Source organism: Eurytemora carolleeae, unplaced genomic scaffold, assembly GCF_000591075.1.
Source record: "Eurytemora carolleeae unplaced genomic scaffold, Eaff_2.0 scaffold452, whole genome shotgun sequence".
Classification (NCBI taxonomy): domain Eukaryota; kingdom Metazoa; phylum Arthropoda; class Copepoda; order Calanoida; family Temoridae; genus Eurytemora; species Eurytemora carolleeae.
In genome coordinates, this window is record NW_019396341.1 from 54,680 (window position 1) to 79,255 (window position 24,576).

At 33.9% G+C, this 24,576-nt stretch overlaps 4 protein-coding genes across 6 annotated transcripts; all 4 read right to left on the minus strand.

The window, feature by feature from the left end:
* Nucleotides 1-20: 20 nt before the first annotated feature.
* On the minus strand, nucleotides 21-5,211 carry LOC111701314 (geranylgeranyl transferase type-2 subunit beta). 3 transcript variants are annotated; one of them, XR_002765175.1, is made up of 10 exons: nucleotides 5,069-5,211; nucleotides 4,813-4,912; nucleotides 4,443-4,514; nucleotides 3,817-3,976; nucleotides 3,531-3,635; nucleotides 2,953-3,060; nucleotides 2,645-2,723; nucleotides 1,271-1,322; nucleotides 528-861; nucleotides 21-134 (listed from the first exon to the last, which is right to left on the minus strand). XR_002765175.1 is itself a non-coding variant. In XM_023472544.1 (9 exons), the coding sequence occupies exons 1-9, from the start codon at nucleotides 5,203-5,205 to the stop codon at nucleotides 694-696; spliced, it is 981 nt and encodes a 326-aa protein (XP_023328312.1). In that variant the 5' UTR covers nucleotides 5,206-5,211; the 3' UTR covers nucleotides 21-693. The 3 variants fall into 3 exon arrangements, 2 of the variants coding, with proteins under 2 accessions (XP_023328312.1, XP_023328311.1); XM_023472544.1 differs by having other exon boundaries at nucleotides 21-861; nucleotides 4,813-4,915; nucleotides 5,072-5,211; XM_023472543.1 differs by having other exon boundaries at nucleotides 21-861.
* On the minus strand, nucleotides 5,211-15,196 carry LOC111701312 (uncharacterized). Its single transcript, XM_023472541.1, has 16 exons — nucleotides 15,010-15,196; nucleotides 13,115-13,230; nucleotides 12,672-12,772; nucleotides 12,317-12,435; nucleotides 11,700-11,859; nucleotides 10,861-11,407; nucleotides 9,873-10,389; nucleotides 9,440-9,712; nucleotides 8,574-8,834; nucleotides 8,328-8,449; nucleotides 7,328-7,517; nucleotides 6,509-7,201; nucleotides 6,071-6,183; nucleotides 5,904-6,002; nucleotides 5,634-5,764; nucleotides 5,211-5,410 (listed from the first exon to the last, which is right to left on the minus strand). The coding sequence occupies exons 1-16, from the start codon at nucleotides 15,175-15,177 to the stop codon at nucleotides 5,337-5,339; spliced, it is 3,684 nt and encodes a 1,227-aa protein (XP_023328309.1). The 5' UTR covers nucleotides 15,178-15,196; the 3' UTR covers nucleotides 5,211-5,336.
* A 20-nt stretch (nucleotides 15,197-15,216) lies between these two features.
* Nucleotides 15,217-17,719, minus strand: LOC111701315 (probable NADH dehydrogenase [ubiquinone] flavoprotein 2, mitochondrial). The gene is made up of 5 exons (XM_023472545.1): nucleotides 17,591-17,719; nucleotides 17,035-17,143; nucleotides 16,779-16,946; nucleotides 16,200-16,319; nucleotides 15,217-15,531 (listed from the first exon to the last, which is right to left on the minus strand). Exons 1-5 carry the CDS (start codon nucleotides 17,689-17,691, stop codon nucleotides 15,301-15,303), a joined length of 729 nt encoding a protein of 242 aa, XP_023328313.1. The 5' UTR covers nucleotides 17,692-17,719; the 3' UTR covers nucleotides 15,217-15,300.
* Nucleotides 17,696-21,150, minus strand: LOC111701313 (uncharacterized). Its single transcript, XM_023472542.1, has 6 exons — nucleotides 20,792-21,150; nucleotides 20,311-20,383; nucleotides 20,152-20,217; nucleotides 19,110-19,189; nucleotides 18,650-18,749; nucleotides 17,696-18,304 (listed from the first exon to the last, which is right to left on the minus strand). The coding sequence occupies exons 1-6, from the start codon at nucleotides 21,061-21,063 to the stop codon at nucleotides 17,771-17,773; spliced, it is 1,125 nt and encodes a 374-aa protein (XP_023328310.1). The 5' UTR covers nucleotides 21,064-21,150; the 3' UTR covers nucleotides 17,696-17,770.
* Nucleotides 21,151-24,576: the final 3,426 nt, after the last annotated feature.

Sequence of the window (24,576 nt, forward strand, 5' to 3'; positions counted from 1 at the left end):
ATGTTCTTTATTCTTTAAAATCTGAAAACAAACAGATCATGAATAAGAAATAATCAATAGTTTGTAGAAAAATAAATATTTCTTGTATACTTCACTTTTATCATTGAAACCGATGACACCATGGAACTATTTAACTGCAAAGTCCTCCGTAATCAAAGGAGGGGGGTTTAACTGACTAGGTGTGCAAAACCAAAAACTGTCCCTGCAAAATATGACTACATGAATATATCATCTTGATCTTTTCAATTTTGATTATAATGCTATTCTATCACAGGAAGGAGGCCTCAAATCGAAAATTATCAAATCGGCGACCCCTCTTAAAATTTAAATTCATTTGCTGGAGCACAAAGAGGCGGTTTTAAAATGAGGGTTTGGTCATAAAAAGATCCATATATTCTATTCATGTAGTCATTTTGGAATATTTTTGCAAGTATTTAGCAGGGACTAGTGTTAAAGCACTAGTCTTGAGGATTCCAAAATGCTATGTCTTGACCCCTGATCATTTCTTCGGAGTAAATTTTCATTACGGAGGACAGTGACTGGTCACGCAGGTTATTTTTTTGAATCACTGAGAGTAAGATCAGCAATAATGTTGTTAATCACCGACAGTTCGTCACATTTTATGATATTTAATAATTTCAAGATATAACACAGCACAGTTTTCAAATACATTACATTTACTATAATGTTGTATTATTTGACTCCTATTCTATCCAGGACCTGCTGGGGCATACAGAACACCGGGTTGACCTGGCCTACCCCCGGCTCCCCCAACAAGGACAGACCGGCTACTCCGAACAGGGTGTGGAATGGATCAGGAAGATCTCCAGGCCGGTCAGCGAATCCTCCTGTCTCAGGGTCCTGGAGAAAGCACGAATATTTAAGATTCTTTAATTTTTAAATATTTTGTGGAGATAAAGAAATATTTTTTAACGTTTTAAGTCATTGTTAAGTTTTTCCAAATGAATATATTTTTTAAACAAATATTTATAAAAAACTAGTTAAATCAGCGTAATATTATTAGTTTAGCTTAAATATTACCATTTTTCAATTACCCTAGGCAAGCTTTGAATAAATGTTATTTTGAAATTTTCAGACAGTTTTATTTCTTAATTTATTATTTTTTATTTCTTAAAAGTTAATTATTTACAATAACAATAATAATAATAATAATAATAATAACAATAATAATAATAACAATAATAATAATAACAATAATAGTAATGATGATAATAATAATAATAATAATAATAAAATGTTGTTAAGCTACCTGACAGGCAAGCATAAAATCTTTTAATTTCTCTTTATCTATCCAATGCAATCTATACCAGACTCCGCTCTAGCAGACTAAATCAATCAATCAACCATCCTACTTTATTATCTATTAAACATTGATGGTCAACAAAATTTAATTCAAATATGTTGATGTAATTTCGAGAGATTCTTCATTTATATAGTTGTTTCAGCCTGATTTACAACGGTACCCTTTAAACTTTCGACTGAACAAATATAACAAAGATATTCTTATTTTGTTATCTAAAAAATAACAATTTTGGTAAAATTGACCTGTGGACTGTGGAGTGTGGAGTTATGTACGATAGAAATAATACAGGAAATTGACGGAATTAACACGTTTTAAAAACAAAACATGATAGCTTCCTTATTTTTGCTTAGATAAAGGGCAGGGGTGTATATTAGTTGTGAGACTCATAATTTGCCCCCACCCCCCTTTTCAAAATCATATTTTTCCTCAAATCCATAACTTAAAAAACAAGTATATATATCCAGGTTTCTGAAGCCCGCGCAAACTTCGAAGAAGTTTGCTGTGGCGGGGGGATGCAGGAAAGCCACATTGCAAAGAAACATTTTGGATTTCAGTAGTATAATTGAGCATTTTAATGCCCTAAAAAGGTCAACTTCAAGGTCCCCACTGAGTTTTTTTAAGCATTTCTGATACTGTTTCTTATAGATTTTTTGTGTTTTCTTCCCTTTCCTCTTCCCCCTTTTCCCTTCCCTTCTCCCTTCCCTCATGCCCCATCTCCCTTCCCTCTTGCCCCTTTTTCCTTTCCCTCTTCCCATTTTTCTCTTCCCTCTTCCCCTTTTCTCTTCCCTCTTCCCCTTTTCCCTTCCCTCTTCCCCTTTTCCCTTCCCTCTTCCCCTTTTCTCTTCCCTCTTCCCCTTTTCTCTTCCCTCTTCCCCTTTTCTCTTCACTTTTTCCTTACCTTTCCCCTTCCCTTTTTCTTTTCCCCTTCCCTTCCACCTTTTTCCTTTTATCTTCATTTTTTCCCGAACCCGAATGAAAGCTCATATTTTCTGCCCGGGGGGGGGGGGCAAACAGAAAAAATATAAACCCCTGAAAAAGGGTTAAAGGTTATCTTATCCTTTTAAATAACACAAAAAACATATCCGTTGAAATATATAAAAACTGAAGAAAAAAAAACTTGAAAATTAGAAGAAAAAAAACATGAATGAAACAAGTAAAATTAATCATTAGTTTTAGACAATACTTGAAGGGAGGTGTTCAAAGATTTTTAAATGTATCAGATATTCATATTCGGTTTGTTAATGTTAAACATTAACAATAAGAAAAGCTCAGTTAATATTGAGTATCCATTATATATAACTAAGTCTGCTAAAGATGTTCCTATTGAGAATAGCAAGGCTGGCAAGGACCCACCAAGAGTAGCAGACATCAGGTAACTTTTCAGGTCTCCCATTCAAACCTAGAAATTATACATTCAAACCTAGAAATTTTACATTTAAACCAGAAATTAAACATTTAAACCTAGAAATTTTACATTTATACTTCTAGAATTAAATTTTATATTTAACCTTGAAATTAAATTTAAGTCCAGAAATTTATTAAAGTCAAGAAATTGAAATTGTAGCCTAGAAATTAAAGTCTCATAATTGAGCATTCCAACCAAAAAAAAAGAAAATAATGTAAATTACCCCCTGAATCTAGTTGTCTCTCAGCCAACCACCAGCCAAGTCGGTCAGCATCTATATAATGTAGATGTCCTGTAATTGCTAGTGTTCCAACACAGGTATATATCAACCCTGTATCATAAAGAATCTACAACCAATCATTTAATCGTCAATTACAATAATAGAATTTATGCTAAATTATTACACACAGATTTGGTTCCTTGCACCTGGAATTTTTTGTTGTTAAATAATTTAACAGACCAGGCTATTTAGTGCAAAAAACTTAACTTAAAAACTTAAAATCTTTTAATTATTGGCAATTTAAGAAGAATAAGAATAAGAGGTTATATTTTCTGCAAGCTGAAGAGCCATTGCCCGTGGAGAAAAAAGTTGAAAAAAAAAATTCAAATTTTTTTTTGCTATAACACCTCCGGCCACCTATGAGTGTCCACAAAAAAATCAACCCAATCGGTCCAGCAGTTAGGCCGGCTATAGGAAACATATATATATATATATACGAATGTCTTGTTTTATTATATAGATTTCCACACCTTATTTTTACGACACCGAAAATTGATTGATTGATTGGTGTATTAATATTCCTGCGTGTGACTCCGCCCCAGGCCTGGATCCAAAACCTCCATCAAAATTTAAACACGCTTTAACAAACCCGGCAGTTTTATCAACGTCCAGGCGAGACAATTTACCTAAAATAGAAAACAAATGTTCAAAAAATGGAAATACCGCTTAAAAAGAAGAATAAATTTGATCATGAGGATTTTTGTAAGTATTTGAATTAAAACCACGGATGATCTCCTGAAACTAATGTTTTTTCAAATACGGATTACGCAGACAAATGTCAGGGGAAAGTAAACGATATAGAATTACCTAGAAGAGCAAGGCAGGCTACTGCACAGAATGTAAATCTATTGTCGACCTCCCCAAACTTGTCCCCCATAAAGCTGCCGTTCTCCAGCCTCAAGCTGAGCACGTAGTCCACCACCTTCTCAGAGTCGATCTCCTCCAAGCAATCAAATATCACGGCGATCTAAACATTTGTTTAGATTGTCTCCAACTTTAAAAATCACTGATTTATATATATATATATATATATATAAGTATATATATATAAATATAGATATATAAATATGTCTATTTATATATTCATATCAATATATATATATACAAATACAGTAGTAATCTCTGTTTGTCTCTTTGGATGTCCGATGATATCTTATTTAAAAGTCTATGTTGCGTAGGTCGACTTTTATTGGGAAATCTTCAGGCCAAGCTGGGTTCCCAAGCAAGTATTATTATGAAGTAGGGATGACACTTTGAATTTTGTGAAGAAAATTCTTGATATTGTTTTACAAGTATGTTCCTTTGTTCAGTATAAAATAATGCATTCTTCCAACAGTTCAAATTCTAAAATAAAAAAACTTTAAACACTAAACACAGGGCTTCTTGGAAAGGGAAGGGGGGTATTTTTGATGATGGAAGGAAGACATAATTACCTGTACAGCTGACAGGGTATTGAGTAAGTGGGGGTCATGTCCTTGAACAGGTCTAAAACCACCATTTTCATCCTGACACGAATACACCACTTTATTTCAGGAAAAAATGTATAGCTTTAATTTTTATAACTTCTTAAATTTTTTTTTGATATTTTGCATTTTTTGTCGTTTAATTTTTTTGCATTTTGTATTATTTTATTTTACGTGTTATCTATCTAATTTTATGTTTTATATCAGTTGAAACGCAACAATCTTCTTATAACATTTTATTCATAAACAAATTGTTTCATGCTTTTTGCAATCATCAGTATTTTATGTTTTATGTATCTCATCAAATGATTCATGTAAGATATATGAGGTTGTTGTATTCCTGGCAATCTTTGAGAAACTGAATTATCTCTTGTTTATCCATGGAATCCAATTTACCCATTAGATGCATAGCAGAGCAGCCCCAGTACACACCGTTCATCCTGGACATGTGCACGTTTAAAGTATACGTTCATGTACACCAATTCTTTAAAGAGTTCATTTAAAAGGATATCGAAAACAAAATCTAACGGTCCATTGTAACTTTATATCTAATCAATAATAATATAAAAAGACAAACGTAAAAACTTTAAACGTTCCTAAGAAACTCTGACATTGCGTACTCATAATCATTTGGATCATTTCCATATTTGCAGATAAATTCCGCGTGCTTTTCGAGCAACAAATGCCGCGGGTAATTCTCAGGAAGCTTAACGTCCTTCCGACTCAGCGCCATCTTGATTTCTGAAAATAATTTAACATAAAATTTAGTTTCCCATACCCAAGGAACCTAAAATAAAATGCATGTTAGAAATTCATGATTTCTGGTATTTATACTATCACAATTTGTTGAGATTGGTTTTGTAATTAGTCCATATCTTCTAATAAAACAGGAAGTTCTATTTTCCCAAACGTCACAAAGGAGACTGTGCCACCATTCACTGAAAAATTTTTAATCTAAATTAAATAAAATTTAAAATTAATCATGTTTTTTAACAAATGGTTTCTGGAAGCTCTTACAAATCTCCATTATGGAATATATTAGTGTAGTAGTTTTTCTACTAACAACAACTTTGATTTAATTTTGCCCCCCCCCCCCCTGAAACCCTCAAATTAAACTAAAATTATTGGGTCATTGTTCACAAATATAAAATAAAATGGTACCCAGAGCAAAAAGTATTGGAGCATTATCCCTGATCTTGTTCTCCAGGTTGATCAGTTGACTGGAGTCTGGAACTGGAGAGTTAAACTCTAGCACAACAATTCGATAGTCTGGTACAGGGCGGATACTCTTCCTAATACAAGATCAAGTTACTTTCAAAATTTTCCTTCCAACTCATTTATTTTCTCAAAAAGTTTTTTCCATGAAGGGTAAAATAAAAATGTTTTTTTTTAAAGTAAACCTCTGAATAAATGGAATATAAATTCGTTTACTTGAAGGTTGTTGAAGATTTGTAGCAATCAAAGACGATTTCTAGTTCTGGGGATTTGGATTGTCTGAACTGTGTTCTAGGTGCTCCTGCTACTCGGATCCTAAGTGAAAAATTAGTTTTGACAAACAACAAAACTGAATTTTATTATTCCAAAAAATCACGGTTTACCTTTTTAATATAGCCTCCATCGATTCTGCCATTTCTGGTGAGATAAGGGGTCCCACCTCCCCCTCATACTCCCAGAGTGAACCTAAGCAGCTTTTCTTCAGATACCTTAGTTCCTAGTAACAAGTTTACTTTACAATCAATCAATAATTAATCGATCAGTAAATAATTTTCAATCCATTTATATTCCTTAATCGCTCACTGTTGAGTCCAGTGTTTTAGTAACTTATTTAATGTTTATCTTTTAGTACAGAAATGTTTAAGCATTCTTCTTTCAAGACCAGTTTACTGTTTAGCTTGATCAGTTTTTTGGGGGTTTAATTTGTTGAACAAAATACTAAGTTGAATCCAATTGTTCCCAATTCAACCTTTTTTCTAAAACTTCTATTTTTATTCTTTTCCTAAATATTGAAAACCATTGAATTATTTATGTAAGCTTACCGAATGTGCTGAAACATCATCATGGTATGTTGAACTAGTGGAGCTAGATCTAGAATTTGCAGAGCTGGATCTAGATGTAGTATTGGTTCTAAATCCCCCAGGGGGTTCTTCTTGGTTTCTCCGAATAATGATTCCATTACTATCCCTCCCTGGACTCGATGACGAGCTGTGAGAAGAGAAACTATCTTCGTCCGAACCTGAAGATGTTAGTTCGACATAAGTTGTAGATTTCTGAGTTAACATTGAGATATCTTCACTCTCATTACTTCTTCTCCCAGTCGGGGTTCCCTTTTGTTTTTTGCCAGGATTAGGGGTTTCTTCTGCTTTTCTTTTTAGAGAGACACTTTTGCTAGGCTTGGATCGTTCAGTTTGGTCTTCATCATCGGAGGTGATATCTATAACAAATTTCTCCGTCCTTTCAGAGTTTCCTGATCCTCCTTCTCCGTAGGCTACAGCTCGAGACTGGAGATCAGAGAGAAATCTGTCCTTCTGATTCTCCGTCCAGTTCACGTTCTCCATCTCCGGGAGGGTCTGGAACTCTCCGTTCTGCTCCGACAACAGATCTTGTCTCCACCTATTTACAGCCTTCATGCTTAGACCTCGTTTCATACCTTTCCCAGTCCTCAAAAGTTTTTTATTCTTTACTCGTCCATCAGAATTCGGCGGAGAGTGGAATCCAAAATTGTAAATTACCTGAAATAAGTTTAATCACTTTTTTACAAACAAAAATTATTAATGATATACCTCAGAATAAAAAATTGTAAATTACCTGAATAAAGTTTATTCACTTTTTAACAAAAAAAATTATTAATGATATACCTCAAGCTTATCACTTTTTTGAGCAAGGGGAACAAGTCTTTCTATGGCTGGCCAAAACCCTCGGCACCTTTTTGGTCCATCTTCGAGCCGCAAAGTTTTATCTCTGGATTTATTGTTCCGTTCCAGATCTACAACATTTTCTGTTCCTTGGTTTAATTCTCTTCTGTTCTCGGCAACCGTGTCGGGAGGTCTAAACATCAAAGTTAAAAATCCAAAACAGGGAAAAAACTGAATATACACAATAAGAAAAATAAAAAAAAACTAATTAAAACTCTACTCGAAGTTCAACCAAAAAATCCTGACTTAAAGGGAATGTTCACGAAAAATGAAAAATAATCGCTTTTGATCGCTACTAATCTTACTTACATCTGTTGCGTCTGAGGAGAAAATTGTTAAAAACTGAAGAACGTAGCGTCCATACAAATTCAGAATAATATACGACTCGTATTGTAAAATAATCAATTTAATTTCGAACAAATCATTCAGATATTACAACCTAAAGTCATAGATTATTTTCAACGCATTCGTTTATAGTTAATATTTCATAACATTTGTTTAATTTTTAAATACAGTACACTTAAAACGACTTTTTTCCGCTAGGTGTCTCTACCACATGTAATCATTCAAAGCATCGAGAGCTGAGACATCTGGCGGCCAACTATTTCGGCATTTTAAGTGCATTGTATATGAACTATACACGAATGCGTCGAAAAATAATCGATGACTATAGGTTGTAATATCCGAATGATTTGTTTGAAATTAAATTGATTTTTTTACGATCCGAGTTGTATATTACAGCTTTCTGAACTTGTATGGACGCTACGTTCTTCAGTATAAGTCGTTTTTAACAATTTTCTCCTTGTAGAAGCAACAGATAGAAGTAAGATTAGTAGTGATCCAAAACGATTATTTTTCGCCGTAAACCATACCCCCTTTCATTTTTGCGAACACTCCCTTTGTTACACTTCTATGAAAAACTTATTAAGCTAAAAAAACTTACGGGTTTTCTAAAAGATCAAATAGATCTGGTGAATCGAGATTTGATCTTAGTTTCTCAATATCTACAGAGTATTCATTTTGTGACGGAATACAGGACATCGGCAATAAACCAATCCGCATCCTCTACAAAATATAGATGTATTAAAGTTTAAAAATTTTATTCATAACATCTAGGTACAATTTATGAAAAAAAAATTTGACATTCAGTTAAATATTGCTATGTTAAACTATCAAAAATGGGGCAAACCTTGATAATCATTTTCTGTTGTTGATACGCATTTGGGATCAAGTTCTTAAACTCTTCTTTAGTGCCCAGTTGATGTTTTGACTTCTCACCCTTCTCCTGGACCTTGCCAGAGCCCAACCCGGCATTCTCCCCCACTCCCTGGACCTTAATGGTTCCAAACCTGTGGTTCGTCTCTCCGGAAACCCTGGACCCGGACGAAGAGATTAAAGTTGGAGGATTTAATCTTGGTTCTTTAAACATCTTGGTTTGCTGAGCAACACCCTTAGAGTAAACATCAATCATTATTCATTTTCTTCATTCATAATAATTTGTTGATAAATAATAATTAAACAATAACTAATCATTCATTAATATCTAATTAATCTATAGTTGATAACTAATAATTTATAATTTCTGTTAAAATGAATTTTATGAAAACAATTTAAGTGCAAGGCCAAACCGCCAAAAATATTTTTTTTCTAACTTTTTTTGGATCTGCAGGAATCTTGCTTAATGCTTATAGTCCCATAAGATACCTATATATATACTTTGCTTGTCTGTCTGTTTGTTTGTATCCAATAAACGTCAAAACGGCTAAACCGATCAGGCCCACATTTTTCGTTGGATGGATGGATGATCGAATTTTCAAAAATTTGCCTCAAACAAAATTTGATTTTTTAAAATTTTTAAAATCCACGAAAATATTTTTATAAATTTTTTTTACTTTTATTTAAATTATTAAATTATTTTTATTTTTTGTTTTTGTTCCAAAATGTTTACACAGTGAAAATGTTCATAATTGAAATAGAAGACGCCCATGAAAGCCTATTATTGGTTAATGGCTCAACATCTTTAGATTTTTCACGAACAGTCCCTTTAAATGTTACCTTGAGTGATTTCAGATGTCTCTTCCCCTGTAGATGAAGTTTATGGTTTGCAACCGAGAGAGATTTTACTGAACAGATCTCACAGAATAAATGGGCTGGAAGTTTAGGAAACGGGGTTGGATTCTCCCCATGGGAGGCAGCTGGTTCATTGGAGGAACTCACCCTTTTTCTAGTTGTTCCTGGTTTAGAATATATTTCAGTACCTGATCCATTATTAGAGGCTAGGTTACTAGAAACAAATTTCTCTAAATTTTCCATCTCTTGCCTGTGAACCTGAAATTAATTAAGTTTACAATAATATATTATATTATATTTATATAATAAATCAGGGACCAAATTTAATGAATAACGGACGTAGGTTTACTATGTAGACTGATTTGAACCACTTTTTTTTTAAGCTTGAACCATTTCAAAAGAGAAGTGGTTCAAATACCTGGTTTAACGCAGTCTGCATCAACTCCATCCTTCGATCAACACAAACTTGAAAAGAATCGTCCTTAGGGACTTCTTCTATTGACTCGTCCGAGGATAAATCGACGAATTCGAAATCGTCTTGGCCATTCGTATCACAGTTGTTTCGGCCAAGGTTATCACAGCTTTGTTGATTCACAGGGTTTGAGTGATTCACTCCAGCTATCTCTTCACAACCATCTCCACTATTATCTTCGTCACTCAATAGTTCTTCAGTATATTCCTTCTTATTGTCCCCCGTCTCATCTGTATCCTCTGTATCATCAACACAAATCATCTCCGGCGGAGGGGCCCACAGATCTTCTTCCCGGAACCTGAACCCAGTATCCGGGTTCTTTAATCTCTCTCGGATGAATTCTCGCATTCCGATACTCTCTACATGATGAATACGATCATAATGACCCCGGATACCGCAGATTCGGCAGATTTTATCTAGTGCATAACATTTTTCAGCACCTCCAGGATGGGTCTTAAGGCACCTAGAAATATCAAGATTGTGTACTTACTATTAATCAATCAATCAACTGACAGATTGCTTGTTCCATATCAACAACATTTATGTAACTCTCGGTCTATTTAATCTGTTGAACAGAAAATCTTTAAACTTTTTCATTATGCACAAAATCAATTATTCAAACAATAAATTTATATGTGCTATTAAAAAGTTAGTAGTAATGCATAGTGTTATTTACTAACAAAGGAGGGATTAAATAATCAATGAATTTTTATATATGGCATTTAACAATTTAAACGACTATTTCATTATAAAAATCTGTGTTTCTACAACTATTTTCATTTAATCCCGCTAATCTTAAAACTTTTTTATGGAAGACCAACTTTTTACAAAGGAATTTCGTTTAATTGTTATATTACTATTAGGAGAATTATTATTAAAAAATGTATTTATATAAATCAATTAATCAAATCCAATTTGTTCACCATTAACAAACCTGTAGCAAACATTTTGAATATCCTTCTCCATCACATCATCAACAGCTTCGTATTTAGGAGAATTTGGAGCGTAAAGTTCGTCAACCGTCGACACTTTATCATGTCCGCCTTGATTCAAGGATTCCTCCGCCATTTGAACATCATTTAAATCAGGCTCACTTTCCGCCTTCGGCATCTCCGCTTCAGGTTTAGTCTCATCTTCAGGTTTAGTCTCATCTTCAGGTTTAATCTCCGCTTCCGGTTCAGTATCGGTTTCTGATTTGGGCATTAGCTCCTCTACAGATGTCAATTCAATATCTGTTTTACAATCTTCTTTCTTAAGATCATTCTCAGTATTTTCCGCCTCTGCTTTCATAACATCTGCCTTCTTTTCACAATCTGCATCTGTACCAGGTTTTATTTCCTCAACAACTAGTTTTATCTTTTCCGGCTCTGTTAAAATCTCCTCCGTCTCAGGTAACATTTCCATCAATGTCGTACTTTTCTCCGGTTCCGATTTCCTTTCCTCTTTAGATAGGTGAGATGGAAATTCTCCGTTTTCAGAATCTAAAACATACTCTTTTGAAATAATCATTTTTCTTGTATAAAAATATTTTCTATCTTTTCAACGAAGTTATCCAATTGATTATTTTTTCAGTCAAAATTTTTATAAAATCCTTTTATCTTAAAACAAAGAGTTACCCCCAAAAAGAGAACAAAAGAATCTTCTGGTTAAAAATAGTAAAGTAAATTTTTTTTTAAATAATAAAGATTCTAAAAAAATTTAAATTTGTGTTTCAAACAATAGAAAATTAAAAAATTAAATCGAACAAAATCCTTGGAAAACATTCTTCCGTACCAGTGAAAATTGAAGTTCCTTGAACAGGTTTGGATCTCTGAGCTCGATTTCTCCGGTTACAAGTCTGGTACTGATCCAACCTAACCTTTCTCTCGTAGTCTGTAAACTCTGTGCTCTCCTGGTTCTCCGGAGTATCCAGGTTTATCCTGTGCCTCAGCACCTGGATTAGGTTAAAAATATAGAAGAGAAAAAATAAGGTTGGTTAAATTTCTTTTGCGAATACCTAGGTTTAATAAGCATTTTAATTTAATTTTCTACTGAACCAAAAGAATTAATTTTAATTGTTTCAATTCAGCAATAAAAACCCTTAAACTTTTTCATATTTTGGAGATGAAATAATTTTTAAGAAAGTCTGAAATATAATAATAATCGCGGTCACCTCTTATTCCAGTAATCAGTCTACCCCTACTGTATCTAGTTGTCTACCCCTACTGTATCTAGTTGTCTACCCCTACTGTATCTAGTTGTCTACCCCTACTGTATCTAGTTGTCTACCCTTGCAAAATGTGTTCTTTCTCCTTTAAAAGATGAAGAAGTACAAAAATTAACTTCTTATCAATAGGTGTTCAAGTCTTGCTAATTTGTAACAAATGAAAGTGTGCTTTATTAAGGCTCACCCTGTATCCGATCTTCATTAGCTTGGCGTAGACCAGATACTCCAGCAGTGTGCAATGAGAGTCCAGTAGTGTAGTATATCCTTGCTGTATAGACATAGGGACATCATCATAGTATATTTCTAGTATATAGAATATAGACATAGGGACATCATCATAGTATATTTCTAGTATATAGAATATAGGCATAGGGACATCATCATAGTATATTTCTAGTATATAGAATATAGACATAGGGACATCATCATAGTATATTTCTAGTATATAGAATATAGACATAGGGACATCATCATAGTATATTTCTAGTATAAAAGAGAGATTACATCTATATCTGATACAAAGAGATTTATTTCCCCACCTAGTTGTGAGCACTCCATGAGATATAATCCTTCCTCTGGTCTGAGTTCTAATCTTCCTTCAATCATGCAACCCATAAATTCATACTGCTTACCAACCTGTCTACAACATTATTATTCAATAATTATTTAATAATACAATTTTCAATTTCTTTAGAATAAAATGAGTGAATTATTACTATCATAAAATCAAATAAATAAAAATGTATGGTTTATTTTAATGGTTACATGTTTAAAAAACTTGATTTTAAATTTTAAAATTTGTCTTCTGTTAAAAAAGCAGTAAATATTAAAGAAATGTCCATGCCCTGGATACGGATTACGGATCCTAAGCACTGGTGAATAGGGTTAAAAAAATGTTCGTGGATATCTTTTCTCGTCCTTATCATTATTTTGACACGACCGATCTGACTCAAAAAATCTGAAAATATCAAATTTGTTAAACCTTGTAATGACAACTCGTCCTGACTCCGGGTTCCAGTATCCTAGGCTGAGAGATCCTCTAGTCTCCACCCTGCACCCAGAGATAGGTTTAATCCAGTTCTCTAGTCTACGCTCTACCTAATAATCAATCAATCAATCAATCAGTACAAGTATCAAAATAATTTTACGATCGATCAAATAAATAAAATGATTCAACAATCAACATTTTTAAAAATCGTCAAATAATCAATTAATAAGAAAATTAATTAGATTAAAAACTAATTTAACAATTCAATCAATTAACAATCAATGCAAATATTCATCACAAAATGAATTAATTTAACAAATCAATCAATAAAACATCTAATCAAACAACAAATTCAAAAATTATTAAGCATAAATGATTTCATTCGAGTAAATCTGAATAAAGGTAGCACATACAAACCATATCACAACAAACCATAGCACATACAAACCATATCACAACAAACCATAGCACATGCAAACCATATCACAACAAACCATAGCACATACAAACCATATCACAACAAACCATAGCACATGCAAACCATACCACTACAAACCATAGCACATGCAAACCATATCACAACAAATCATAGCACATGCAAACCATATCACAATAAACCATAGCACATGCAAACCATATCACAACAAACCATAGCACATGCAAACCATATCACAACAAACCATATCACAACAAACCATATCACAACAAACCATATCACAACAAACCCTATCACAACAAACCATTTCACAACAAACCATATCACAACAAACCAAATCACAACAAACCATATCACAACAAACCAAATCACAACAAAACATATCACAACAAACCATATCACAACAAAACATATCACAACAAACCATATCACAACAAAACATATCACATCAAACCATATCAAATCAAAACATAAAGAAATAGAAAATATCCAACTGCTAAAGATATCATAACACAATAATTATCAAAATACATAAGATTATAAATCACTTCACTTGTCAGAACATCAAAACAAATCAAAACCAAATCGCAACTTACTTTAACTTTTAATAAACCATTTTAGATTTTGGAAGATTTAGTTCGAGAAAACTATTTCGGTTAATTTTTTATAAAATGATTTATTTGTAAAAAGAAAATCCGGGTGAAATACCCCGGTTTCTGGATATATTTTGTGTAGGATATGTTACTTAATATGATAATGAAGTCTTATGTATTTGATAAGTTTTGTATTTCGATACGTTTTCTCGGAGACTTGAGTAGATTTTGTTTTGTTTTCATATGTTTTAATGGGATATGTTTGGTATGTGCTCCGAAAAGATTCCAAAAGTTAAAAGTATTCTCATGATTTCAGTTCTGATAATGCAAAATTACAATGCTTAAATGTCAAATCAACAATTGTGTAACAAAACTTGGTTTTACATTAAAAAAACAATAAGACTAAGCTTTCAATGAGACTCCGTAGATGTTAGTAGGACACTTTGCAATAATAATAAAATGAGATTTCAGCCTAGTTGTCAGCATAAAGTCATCTAAAAGAGATTGCAAGCGCAATTCAAAGTGACCCTTCTTGCAAAGATGACAGTTCCCGATTGACAACAGCACCCTTAATAACCTTTATCTGGTCAAAAATGTGGAAGATATTGTCGTTTTCTAGGCTTAATGTGTTTAATACTGATAATTCCTATTTGTTTTTCTGCAGTAAAAATGCGCCAGTCACGTTTGTAGAAAAACCACACTTTAAAATGTTTAATTTACAAAATTATAAACATTGATATATAATTAATACTTGGTCAGGCAAAGCTTTTAAGAGTACCGTTGTGAATTGGGCATTGTCATCTTGCTTACAGCCCCTTTAATATAATTTCCTATTCATCTCCTAGCTTGGTCTATCTAACCTCGTCTTTCTCCCAGCCAGAGTTAGACCAATCCAGGGTTTTCCTCGATTCAAACCCTAACGAAGAATCACCGTTATAAGACGGAGTGTCACCGTTCTTTATCTTGTTCTGCTGCAAGTACACCAGGTCAGCGGGGTTCAAGAGTTCATCGTTCTCCTCATCCTCCATCTTTTATCTAAAAGCTTGTTTTGTAATAATAACTCCAAATGGCAATGTTAACTTATTTATTTTTATTTCAACTAAAACCATGTTGATTTCTTTAATAATAATGACTATATGATTAAAAGAAGATTAAAGGTCTGCCCTGACAAATTGTCCAGGACCGGGAGGTTTCTCGGTCAAGGATGTAAGAGCTCCGAAAGGTTCAGCTGCGTATCTTCCTGATCTGGGTCCTGCTGGAGGTTTCTTCCCGGCCTTCAGGTCGGCAAATATCTCATGAACATCCTTCTCCGTCAGATCCTCGTAATAGTCGTCGTTAATCTGCAGCATTGGTGCGTTCACGCATGCGCCCAGACACTCAACCTGGAATATTAAGTTATGAATCCTTCTCTCATTTCATTCCGGTATTATGTCAGGGTATATGATTTGGACCCCCCCCCCCCCACCTTATTTCATGGTAACCTCACGTGACGGGCGGATACAGGATTGAAGTGAGGGGGGTGCTAGATTTATTTCGGAACCAAAAATCCAGATTTAGGAAGTAAAAGACGCGGCGCAGGCGAAAATTTTTTAGGATAGATATTTTTTCCAGTTTTGCACTATGTTTTCTTTCCTTTAAGTGCTACTGAGAAGCTATTCTAAAATCTCAGGGGGGGGGGGGACCCCGCCGCCCCCTGTATACGTCAGGGGGTACAAAGGTTCTACCCCATCCCCCTGTGAATCCGCCCCTGGCTTTTTATCTATTTTAACCAAACCTGACTTAAAAAAGTATAATCACGCGAAGTTGTTTAGATATGAGATGGGGGGAGGGGAAAATGTCTATAGTAATTATTACATTGATTAATAATTAAATAAATACAAGGCTTTTAAAAACAAACAAAAAATATGTTTTAATTCCTTCTTTCAAGTAGTTATAATTTGTGTTAAAGTTATTTTTACATTTTAATCCACTGTTTTAGTTACATTACCATGGTTATTAAGGGTTATATTTGTCAAAGTTACAGATAGAATTACAGTTTGAAGCGTCCCACCTCTGAAATGGTGAAAAGTTTGTCGGGAGTGGTTTCACCAACTCCGATGTTTAAGGTTTCCTTGCAAGCTTTCAAGATCTCATCTGAACCTCTCAACCAGCAGGGGGTAGTAGTGCAAACCTAGATCAGAACATTCAACAGGTTTAAAAGAGAGCTGAATAAATAATATAAACTTAAAGGAAACCGTGAAAAAAATTTTATTTTCTTATAATGTGAATTATTTATTCTGCTATTAATTGCATGTAATAAAAAGAAAATTGGTTAAACCTCAAGAAAACAAATCTAAAAAAAATAATCATATAAAACAACATGTTCCGAAGAAAATTTGTCTTAAAATTATAAATCCTATGATACCCTCTGAGAGAATCCGTTGAATACATTTAAACATAAACATAAGTAAACATGTTGACTGGCTAAATGTCTTGCAAAGTGTATGTTCAGTCTGGAGGATTATATTTTCAGATTTGCTGAGCGGAAAGGAGAAAAATTTAATTAAAGGGTTTCCCATGGTTCATTAAAATTATCAAAATAAATCTCTATCTAAACAACTTAAAATATCGACTGTTAAATTTTTTTCACCTGGACGTGATATTTTCCAATTGGGTTCCTAATAAACATGGTGTAAAAGGTTGCCACCTCGTAGACGCGCATGCGCGGCATACCGATGACATCGGCAACATGGTGCATTGCGCTGATTGGTAGCCAACCACCGTTCTGTCGCTGGGCAAGGTCAAGGAGGGGGATAACCTGGAAACAAAGAATCAACCGATCAATGAAAACTTCATTTAAATATTTTCAAAAATACTCGATGGCATAAATAATTTGTTGTTATTACCGCAGCACGTTTATGTCCCTCGGGATAAATGGAGAGGATAGCATCAGACCTGGACTTATTCTCAGCTGAAAACTCGAAAGGAGTATCAGCATTGTTCTCAGGAGTATCCCTAATGGTAATTTGTCAGATTGTTAAAAATATCATATATGAAATTTTTATTTTTGAAAGGTTATCAAATTTATCAATACACTGACAAGCAATATGAAAGTTACGTCTTCTAAAAGTGAACAAATTCAACACTATACAATAAAGAAAAATATAAAATATGATTTTTTGTTTCATAAATTAATCAAATCCAAAAATATATGACATTTTACGTCATTACGATTAAATAATTCAGCTTTGAGGTTCAAATGCAACAATTTTATTCCACATAAATAAATTTTACGCTAGTTTTTTCATCCCACTACAAAGTATAGCATAAATGGAAAGTATAAATAAATAAAAACCTAGAAATTCAAAGATTTTAAAAAGATCAGCCAGTTATTTTCCGAAAAGGGAATATTTAGGGTCTAGAAATTTATTTGCCGGTACCATAAACGGTATAATTATATACCTGTGAACCTGGAGACCATCTCCTCCACACCTAGCAGCACTGGTGGAGATTGCCCTGTTGGAGGTTCGAACCAAGGAACCCAGCAGAGATTTAACCAACATTGTCTTTCTGTAACAACAAGATCAGTTTTATGAGAAATGCAAATTAACAAGAACAGGAAAAAAAGGAAAATACATAACATCAGATTTCCATCTCGTGTTCATCCAGTTCTTTTCCATCTTGTTCTTTTCCATCTTTTTCTTTTCCATCTTGTTCTTTTCCATCTTGTTCATTTCCATTTTGTTCTTTTCCATCTTGTTCTTTTTCATCTTGTTCTTTTCCATTTTGTTCTTTTCTTTCATATTTTCCCTCAATTTCTACAATTTCAGATTCTTCTTCTACCTCATCGTAATCTTCTTCTTGCCATCTTCGTTTTGGTTTGAACCATATATCTGATTCCTTAAGCGCTAGAACAGCTGCGTTATTTTTTGCGGCCTTTTTACTTTTCCCGGTCCCGAGGTAGCTCCACTGGTCTCCGATACTCAGTCTGAACGTGAAGTTTTTATCATTGGGTTGTCCAGTCTCCTCCACCTGGCTGAACTCGTGAGTGTGATTGGATTGCAACACTTTCTCGTTGAATATGGCCAAGGCAGGTCTCCCACCTGTATCCTTGTCCATCCAGGTGCTGGTATTGGACCGCTTCAAGGTGTCCTCCGTCGTTACATACTGAAGCTCCTGAATAATAGATGGATTGATAGAACAAGTTTAAACCTGGGGAGTATCCGTGTGAGTGGGAAGTCAAAATAAATAATAAATACAATATGCAAAAATTCCAGGATAAATTACCTCCAAACCCGGTTTCAAAAACTGTCTTTTAAAGAAGAAATTAAAAACATTAGAACACGATACGGATTCCTTTTATCTAAATCAAGATTCATTATTGATTTTTTAAATCTAATTAAAAATCTGTCAATGAAACCCTATATAGTGCAGAGGCCTTGCAACTATATATTTGCAGAGATAAAATGAAAAGAAAACACTTCTAAAGTTGTTTCCAAATTATGAATTAATTGATCTCACCTTAGGTATAGAGTATCCCTGCAGCTTCCAGGCCTCATACATTTTAAACAGTGCTAGGCTAGCGATTACTCCCCAGGGACAATGGTCTTCACTAGGTTTCCTAATCAATCAATCAATCAATCAATCAATCAATCAATCAATCAATCAATCAAAAGATGAAATAATCTAGTCAATTTATCCATCAGCTATTTTAATCTAGATTTAATATTAGAAGTAATGATGTTCATTATTGTCTAAATGTAAGGTTTAAATGAATTTATAAATTAAAGAATATTTAATAACAATCAATTTAAAATTATTTATTCATTCTGCTCTTTTATCAATCGCACAAAAAAGAACACTTTTGTGAAGATGTCAGCTGGCCCTTGAAGCCCTAACCCTCTCAACAGTCAAGATAGCGAATTCATTTCATAATATTTCCGAAAATTAAAATCAAGATTATAAGGTTAATAAATCAAACCGGTTTTCATAATTCAGTTCGCAACGATTAACGATTTCTCCTTGAATCGCAGCCTCTGCTGCAGAATTCCGGGCATCATTCTAAAAATAGTAAGTCCGTTGAAGAATAAATATTTTAGGTAGAAAATACACATTAAGATAATAAAATAAATAAAATAATGTAAATTTGGTTTATTAGGTTTATATTCGATTTCTGAAGGGTGAACAATTTAAAAATATCTTATAAAAAGTAACTTTATATATCTAGACCCAACTCAAAGAGATGCAACAAAATTAACTACGTTCATTCTTAACATAGAATAGGTGATATTTTATGCCGGAGATTAAACGATTCGACACAGCAGGCCATATTCTTGCTGGATGATCTTTAAAAAATACCACGTGCAACGCTGGACACTTGAGCTGGTATTTAAAGGGATTGTTCGCGAAAAATGAAAGGGGGTATAGGCTTAATGCGATAAAAAAGCGCTTTTGATCACTACTAATCTTACTTCTATCTGTTGCGTCAATAAGGAGAAAATTGTTAAAGACGTCTCATACCGAATAAAATGGCGTCCATACAAATTGGAAAAATTGCAACATACGACTTAGACCGTAAAAAATCAATTCAATTTCAAACAAATCATTCAGATATTACAACCTATAGTCATCGATTATCTTTCGCCACATTTGTATATATTTGGTATTTCATACTAGTTCTGATTTTGTTTTTTAAAATAATATTTAGCTTACAACTTGTTTTCGAACATTCCTGGAAAACATGAAAATGTCGTCTTCATTACCAAAAATCCTCGAAACAGGAATAAATGTTTTTATAAGTAACTCTCAGATCATAACAATTAAAACATTTTATGAAAAATCAACTATATATAAATGTGGCGATAAAGTTATTCGGTATGAGACGTCTTTAACAATTTTCTCCTTATAGACGCAACAGATAGAAGTAAGTTTAGTAGCGATCAAAAGCGCTTTTTTATCGCATTAAGTCTATACCCCCTTTCATTTTTCAAGAACACTCCCTTTAATAACGACTATATCGTCACCTTAGTTGGTCCTTCTCCTATATATTGATCAGGTCCTAGAATACAAATACAGTCAAAATTTCCAACCTAAAAATTCAATACGAGTTTAACAATTATTTCAAAAATTTGGCATAGCATTAAAAATTAAGAAAAACTGAGTATGTATTTTGTTTGGTATACCTGATCAATTCTAATATCATTAAATGATGCTCTTCTCTCTCTCTCAACCTCAGGAATATCGTAGAATTCAAATCTGAAAGAAACCTCTACAATTCCATTGTTTACAGTGATACCCCCTTTATCATAAGGGTACAAGCAGAATACAATTTAATCGAATTATTAGGTTTATATTGTTAGCCATCATGAGGTTCCGCTTAAATACACGATTTCTGGACCCCCCCCCCCCCTCCTTCCTATCTATTATGTACATGACCACTACCTTTCGGCAAAATTATTCTTATTTATTTTATATTATTTTATGGTTAGGTTAGGTCTAGCCGCAGCGTTCTGGACAGAACGCTGCGGCTAGGACAGGCTACTGGGCTAAGCGCTACGACTAGGACAGACTTGGGGGCCTGGCGCTGCGGCCACAAAACCAAAAATCGTTCTCTAGGACAGACCCAAATAAAATACCTAGATTTCAGAGTTTACTCAGTCCTACCTTGGTTTTTGTTGAGATGAAGTTGTAAGTTCTGTAAGTAAGCTGAGAGCATGTTTGGGTATAATCGCTTTCCGGAGTTTGAAGGACGCTCTTGGAACCTGAGGTGCACTTTTGACATGATTCGTAGGGTCGGAAGGATTGTGTGAGCCCCCTAAAGCCTGCGAGTTCAATCTTCTTGAACCTCTAGATGACCCGAGGTTACCCCCTCGCAAAGGTTCTCCACGGCCAAGTGGTTTTCTACGTTTGCCGATCGGTATATTATTTGGATTCATTTTAAAGCTTGTTAAAGATTAATGCAACATGAAGACTTTATGCAACTTAAAATGGAAAACTACATAACCAACTAAATGCGCAAAGTAAACAGATTACCGCGGAAAATTATTAAGTTAGGTTTCAAATCACCAACTTACCTTTCAATGTTTAAGCAATAATCAATCAACCTCGAAAATAATTTTATTTTACATTGTACGAATTGTACAGGGTGTCCCACATCAAATTAGACCGCGTCAATGGGTATAAATTAAGATTTGGGGGACAAATCAGAAAATTTAAGAAGAATGAATCATTTTGAAAAATTTAATAAGGCTAATAGAATTTTGTATTTTGTGATTTCGCGGACTCGAAAAATAAGTTTAATTCTAATTCTCAATTTTTTTCACAGAAGTCCTGAATTTAATCTGAGGTACTCTAGACATGAACCCGAATCATCTTGAATCCAAACCCTCCCATGAAGATCAGAGAGGAGTAGGGTTCAGAATAGAGAGGAGCAAGGTTCAATTTAAAGAAGAATAGGGTTCTGCAGGTTATAGAAGATGGGGTTCAGATTAGAAAGGAGTAAGGTTCAGATTAGAGAGGAGTAAGGTTCAGATAAAAGAAGAATGGCCATTCTGATTAGAGATGATTAAGGTTTAGATTAATGAGGAGTAGGGTTCAGATTACAGAGGAGTAAGGTTCAGATTACAGAGGAGTAAGGTTCAGATTAGAGAAGAGTAAGGGTCAGATTAGAGAGGAGTAAGGTTCAGATTAGAGAAGAGTAAGGTTCAGAAATTAGAGAGGGGTAAGGTTCAGATTAAGAGGACCAAGGTTCAGATTAGAGAGAATTAAGATTCAGATTAGAGTGGAGTAAAGTTAAGATTAGAGAGGAGTTTAAGGTTCAGATAAGAGAAGAGTAAGATTCAGATTAGAGAGGAGTAAGGTTAACATTAGAGAGGAGTAAGGTTCAGAATAGAGAGAAATAAGGTTCAGATTAAAGAGGAATAGGTTTCAGATTAGAGAGGAGTAAGGTTCAGATTAAAGAGAAATAGGGTTCAGGTTAAAGAAGAATAGGGTTCATATTAGAGAGGAGATTAATGAGGAGTAAGGTTCAGATTAAAGAGAAATAGGGTTCAGGTTAAAGAAGAATAGGGTTCAGATTAGAGAGGAGTAAGGTTCAGATTAGAGAGGAGTAAGGTTAAATAGGGTTCAGGTCAAAGAAGAATAGGGTTCAGATTAGAGAGGAGTAAGGTTCAGATTAGAGAGGAGTAAGGTTCAGATTAAAGAGGAACAGGGTTCAGATAAGAGAGAGGAGTAAGGTTTAGATTAGAGATGGAATAGGGTTCGATTAGAGAGAGGTAAGGTTCAGATTAAAGAGAAATAGGGTTCAGGTTAAAGAAGATTAGGGTTCAGATTAGAGAGGAGTAAGGTTCAGATTAAAGAGGAACAAGGGAAAATCTGCATCAGATCTCTGTAAACTATGTTTACAGGCAGGTGCTGAATTGCAAGGCAGAAGACAAGAAACTAAAAACCATATTTTGAATGGCTGCAAGGTTGCACTAGACCAAAAAAATATACTTGGAGGTACAAGAATCTTATTAAATATATCACTGGATTAATTGATATTGACCGATTTTTGATGTATGCCGACATCCCGTCCCATACCCTTCCGGGGGGAGGTACTGTTCCCCCACCTCTTGTGACCGCACAGAAATCAGATCTAGTAATTATTGATAGAATGGGAGAAAAGATGGATATATTTGAGCTTGCTGTCCAATAGGAAACAAATATCAAAAATGCCAACGCTCAAAAGATGAACAAGTATGAACATATCAACTAGGGATGTGTCTGTTTACCCTTTTGAAATCGGCTCAAGAGGATATATCCTTTCTCCGGATATATCTCACCATTAAATAAAACAAATCTAAAGAAACTGCATAAGTTCTGCAAACCCAGTGTTAGTTTCAACGCAATGTGCGAAAATCTATCAAGCCTTGTAGTGCTGTCATACCACATTTTTAGAAAACGAAAAACACTAGACTGGGACCAAGAAACTCTGTTTCCTTAAAAGTACCACTGAATAACTAAACTATACTCATGCTAAAAGTCTTGTATGGCACCTGTTTTTTTTTGGCAAACTCTGTCAATCATAAAATGTGATATACAGAGAAAAGGGGATTAGTATTAAATTGTAAGCCTTTATATTGTTTAATGTAATTTTGCTTTAGACAAATATAAATGATGAATATATACATTAGAGAGGAGTAAGGTTTAGATTAGAAAGGAGAAGGGGTTCAGTTTAGAGAAGAGTATGGTTCAGGTTTGAGAAGAGCAGTGTTCAGATTAGAGAGTAGTGAGGTTCAGAGAGAGAAGAGTAAGAGTTCAAATTAGAGAAAAGTAGAGTTCAGGTTAAAGAAGTATTGGGTTCGGGTTTGAGAAGAGTAGGGTTCAGGTTAGAGAACAGAAGAGTTCAGGTTAGGGAAGATTAGGGTTCAGGTTAGAAGAGATGTAGGGTTCAGGTTAGAAGAGAGTAGGGTTAAAGAAGATTAGGGTTACGAAGTGTAGGGTTTAGGTTAAAAACGAATTAAATCGAATATCTTGTTAAGAACATATTATTAAATTTTCTTTGTTCCATAGTTTTTTTCTGCTGCCCTCCTTTCTCTCTCCGAACCCGAAGGACAAAGGAAATGAGTTTTTGCCACAACTTTTAATTTTTCAATCCCTTTATCTTTGCATCACTTTGTCGCTGACCTTTGATATTTCAAACTTTGAATTCTGTTGGATCAAATAGTCTGAGTTGAAATATTAAAGATTTGCATCATCAGGTAGCAAAGATATAGGGGTGAAAAAATTTGAGCTTTTGGCAAAAATTTTGTTTCTTTAATTATCTTGTCAGAAATGTAATTTTTGCACCAAGGTCATCAGATGTGCATTGTGAGTTAAATAAGGTTATTATTATCTACATCCATGACCTCCATTGGCATACAACACTTCTTTTAACAATATTCCTTTTTTTAAACTAAACTAATTATCTCGCATCTTATGGAGTACAATAAACAAATATTAATTTTGTTTATTAATTCATGTTTAATTTAACGCTGGTTCATTGTTTGAAGACATTTTTTACACAAAATTTTAACGTTTTACCTGCAAACTTTATATTTTAACATTAGTTCTCTGGGTTTCCAGTTTTCCACCCATATATCGTCCAATGTCCAGTTTGTATGTATTTTACGTTTCTAAGGGCACCACGAGCTTTCCCTATAAACCAACTTCGCTTTCATTAATTCATAGTAGAAAATAGATTGTAGATCATATACAACACACGTATAATTTATTTTATAGCTTGATATAAATACGATAAAAAGAACTCAGTGAGGAAAGGGGGGTATTTAAATTTCTAGGCGCCTAGAAAAAAATATATAGAATGGGAAAAGAAGATTTTAATGGTTCCAGGAAACCGAATTTATCATTTGGCCAAAATTACAAACGTGATTTGAAACATATACAGACATTTCAGTTTTTTTTCAGAG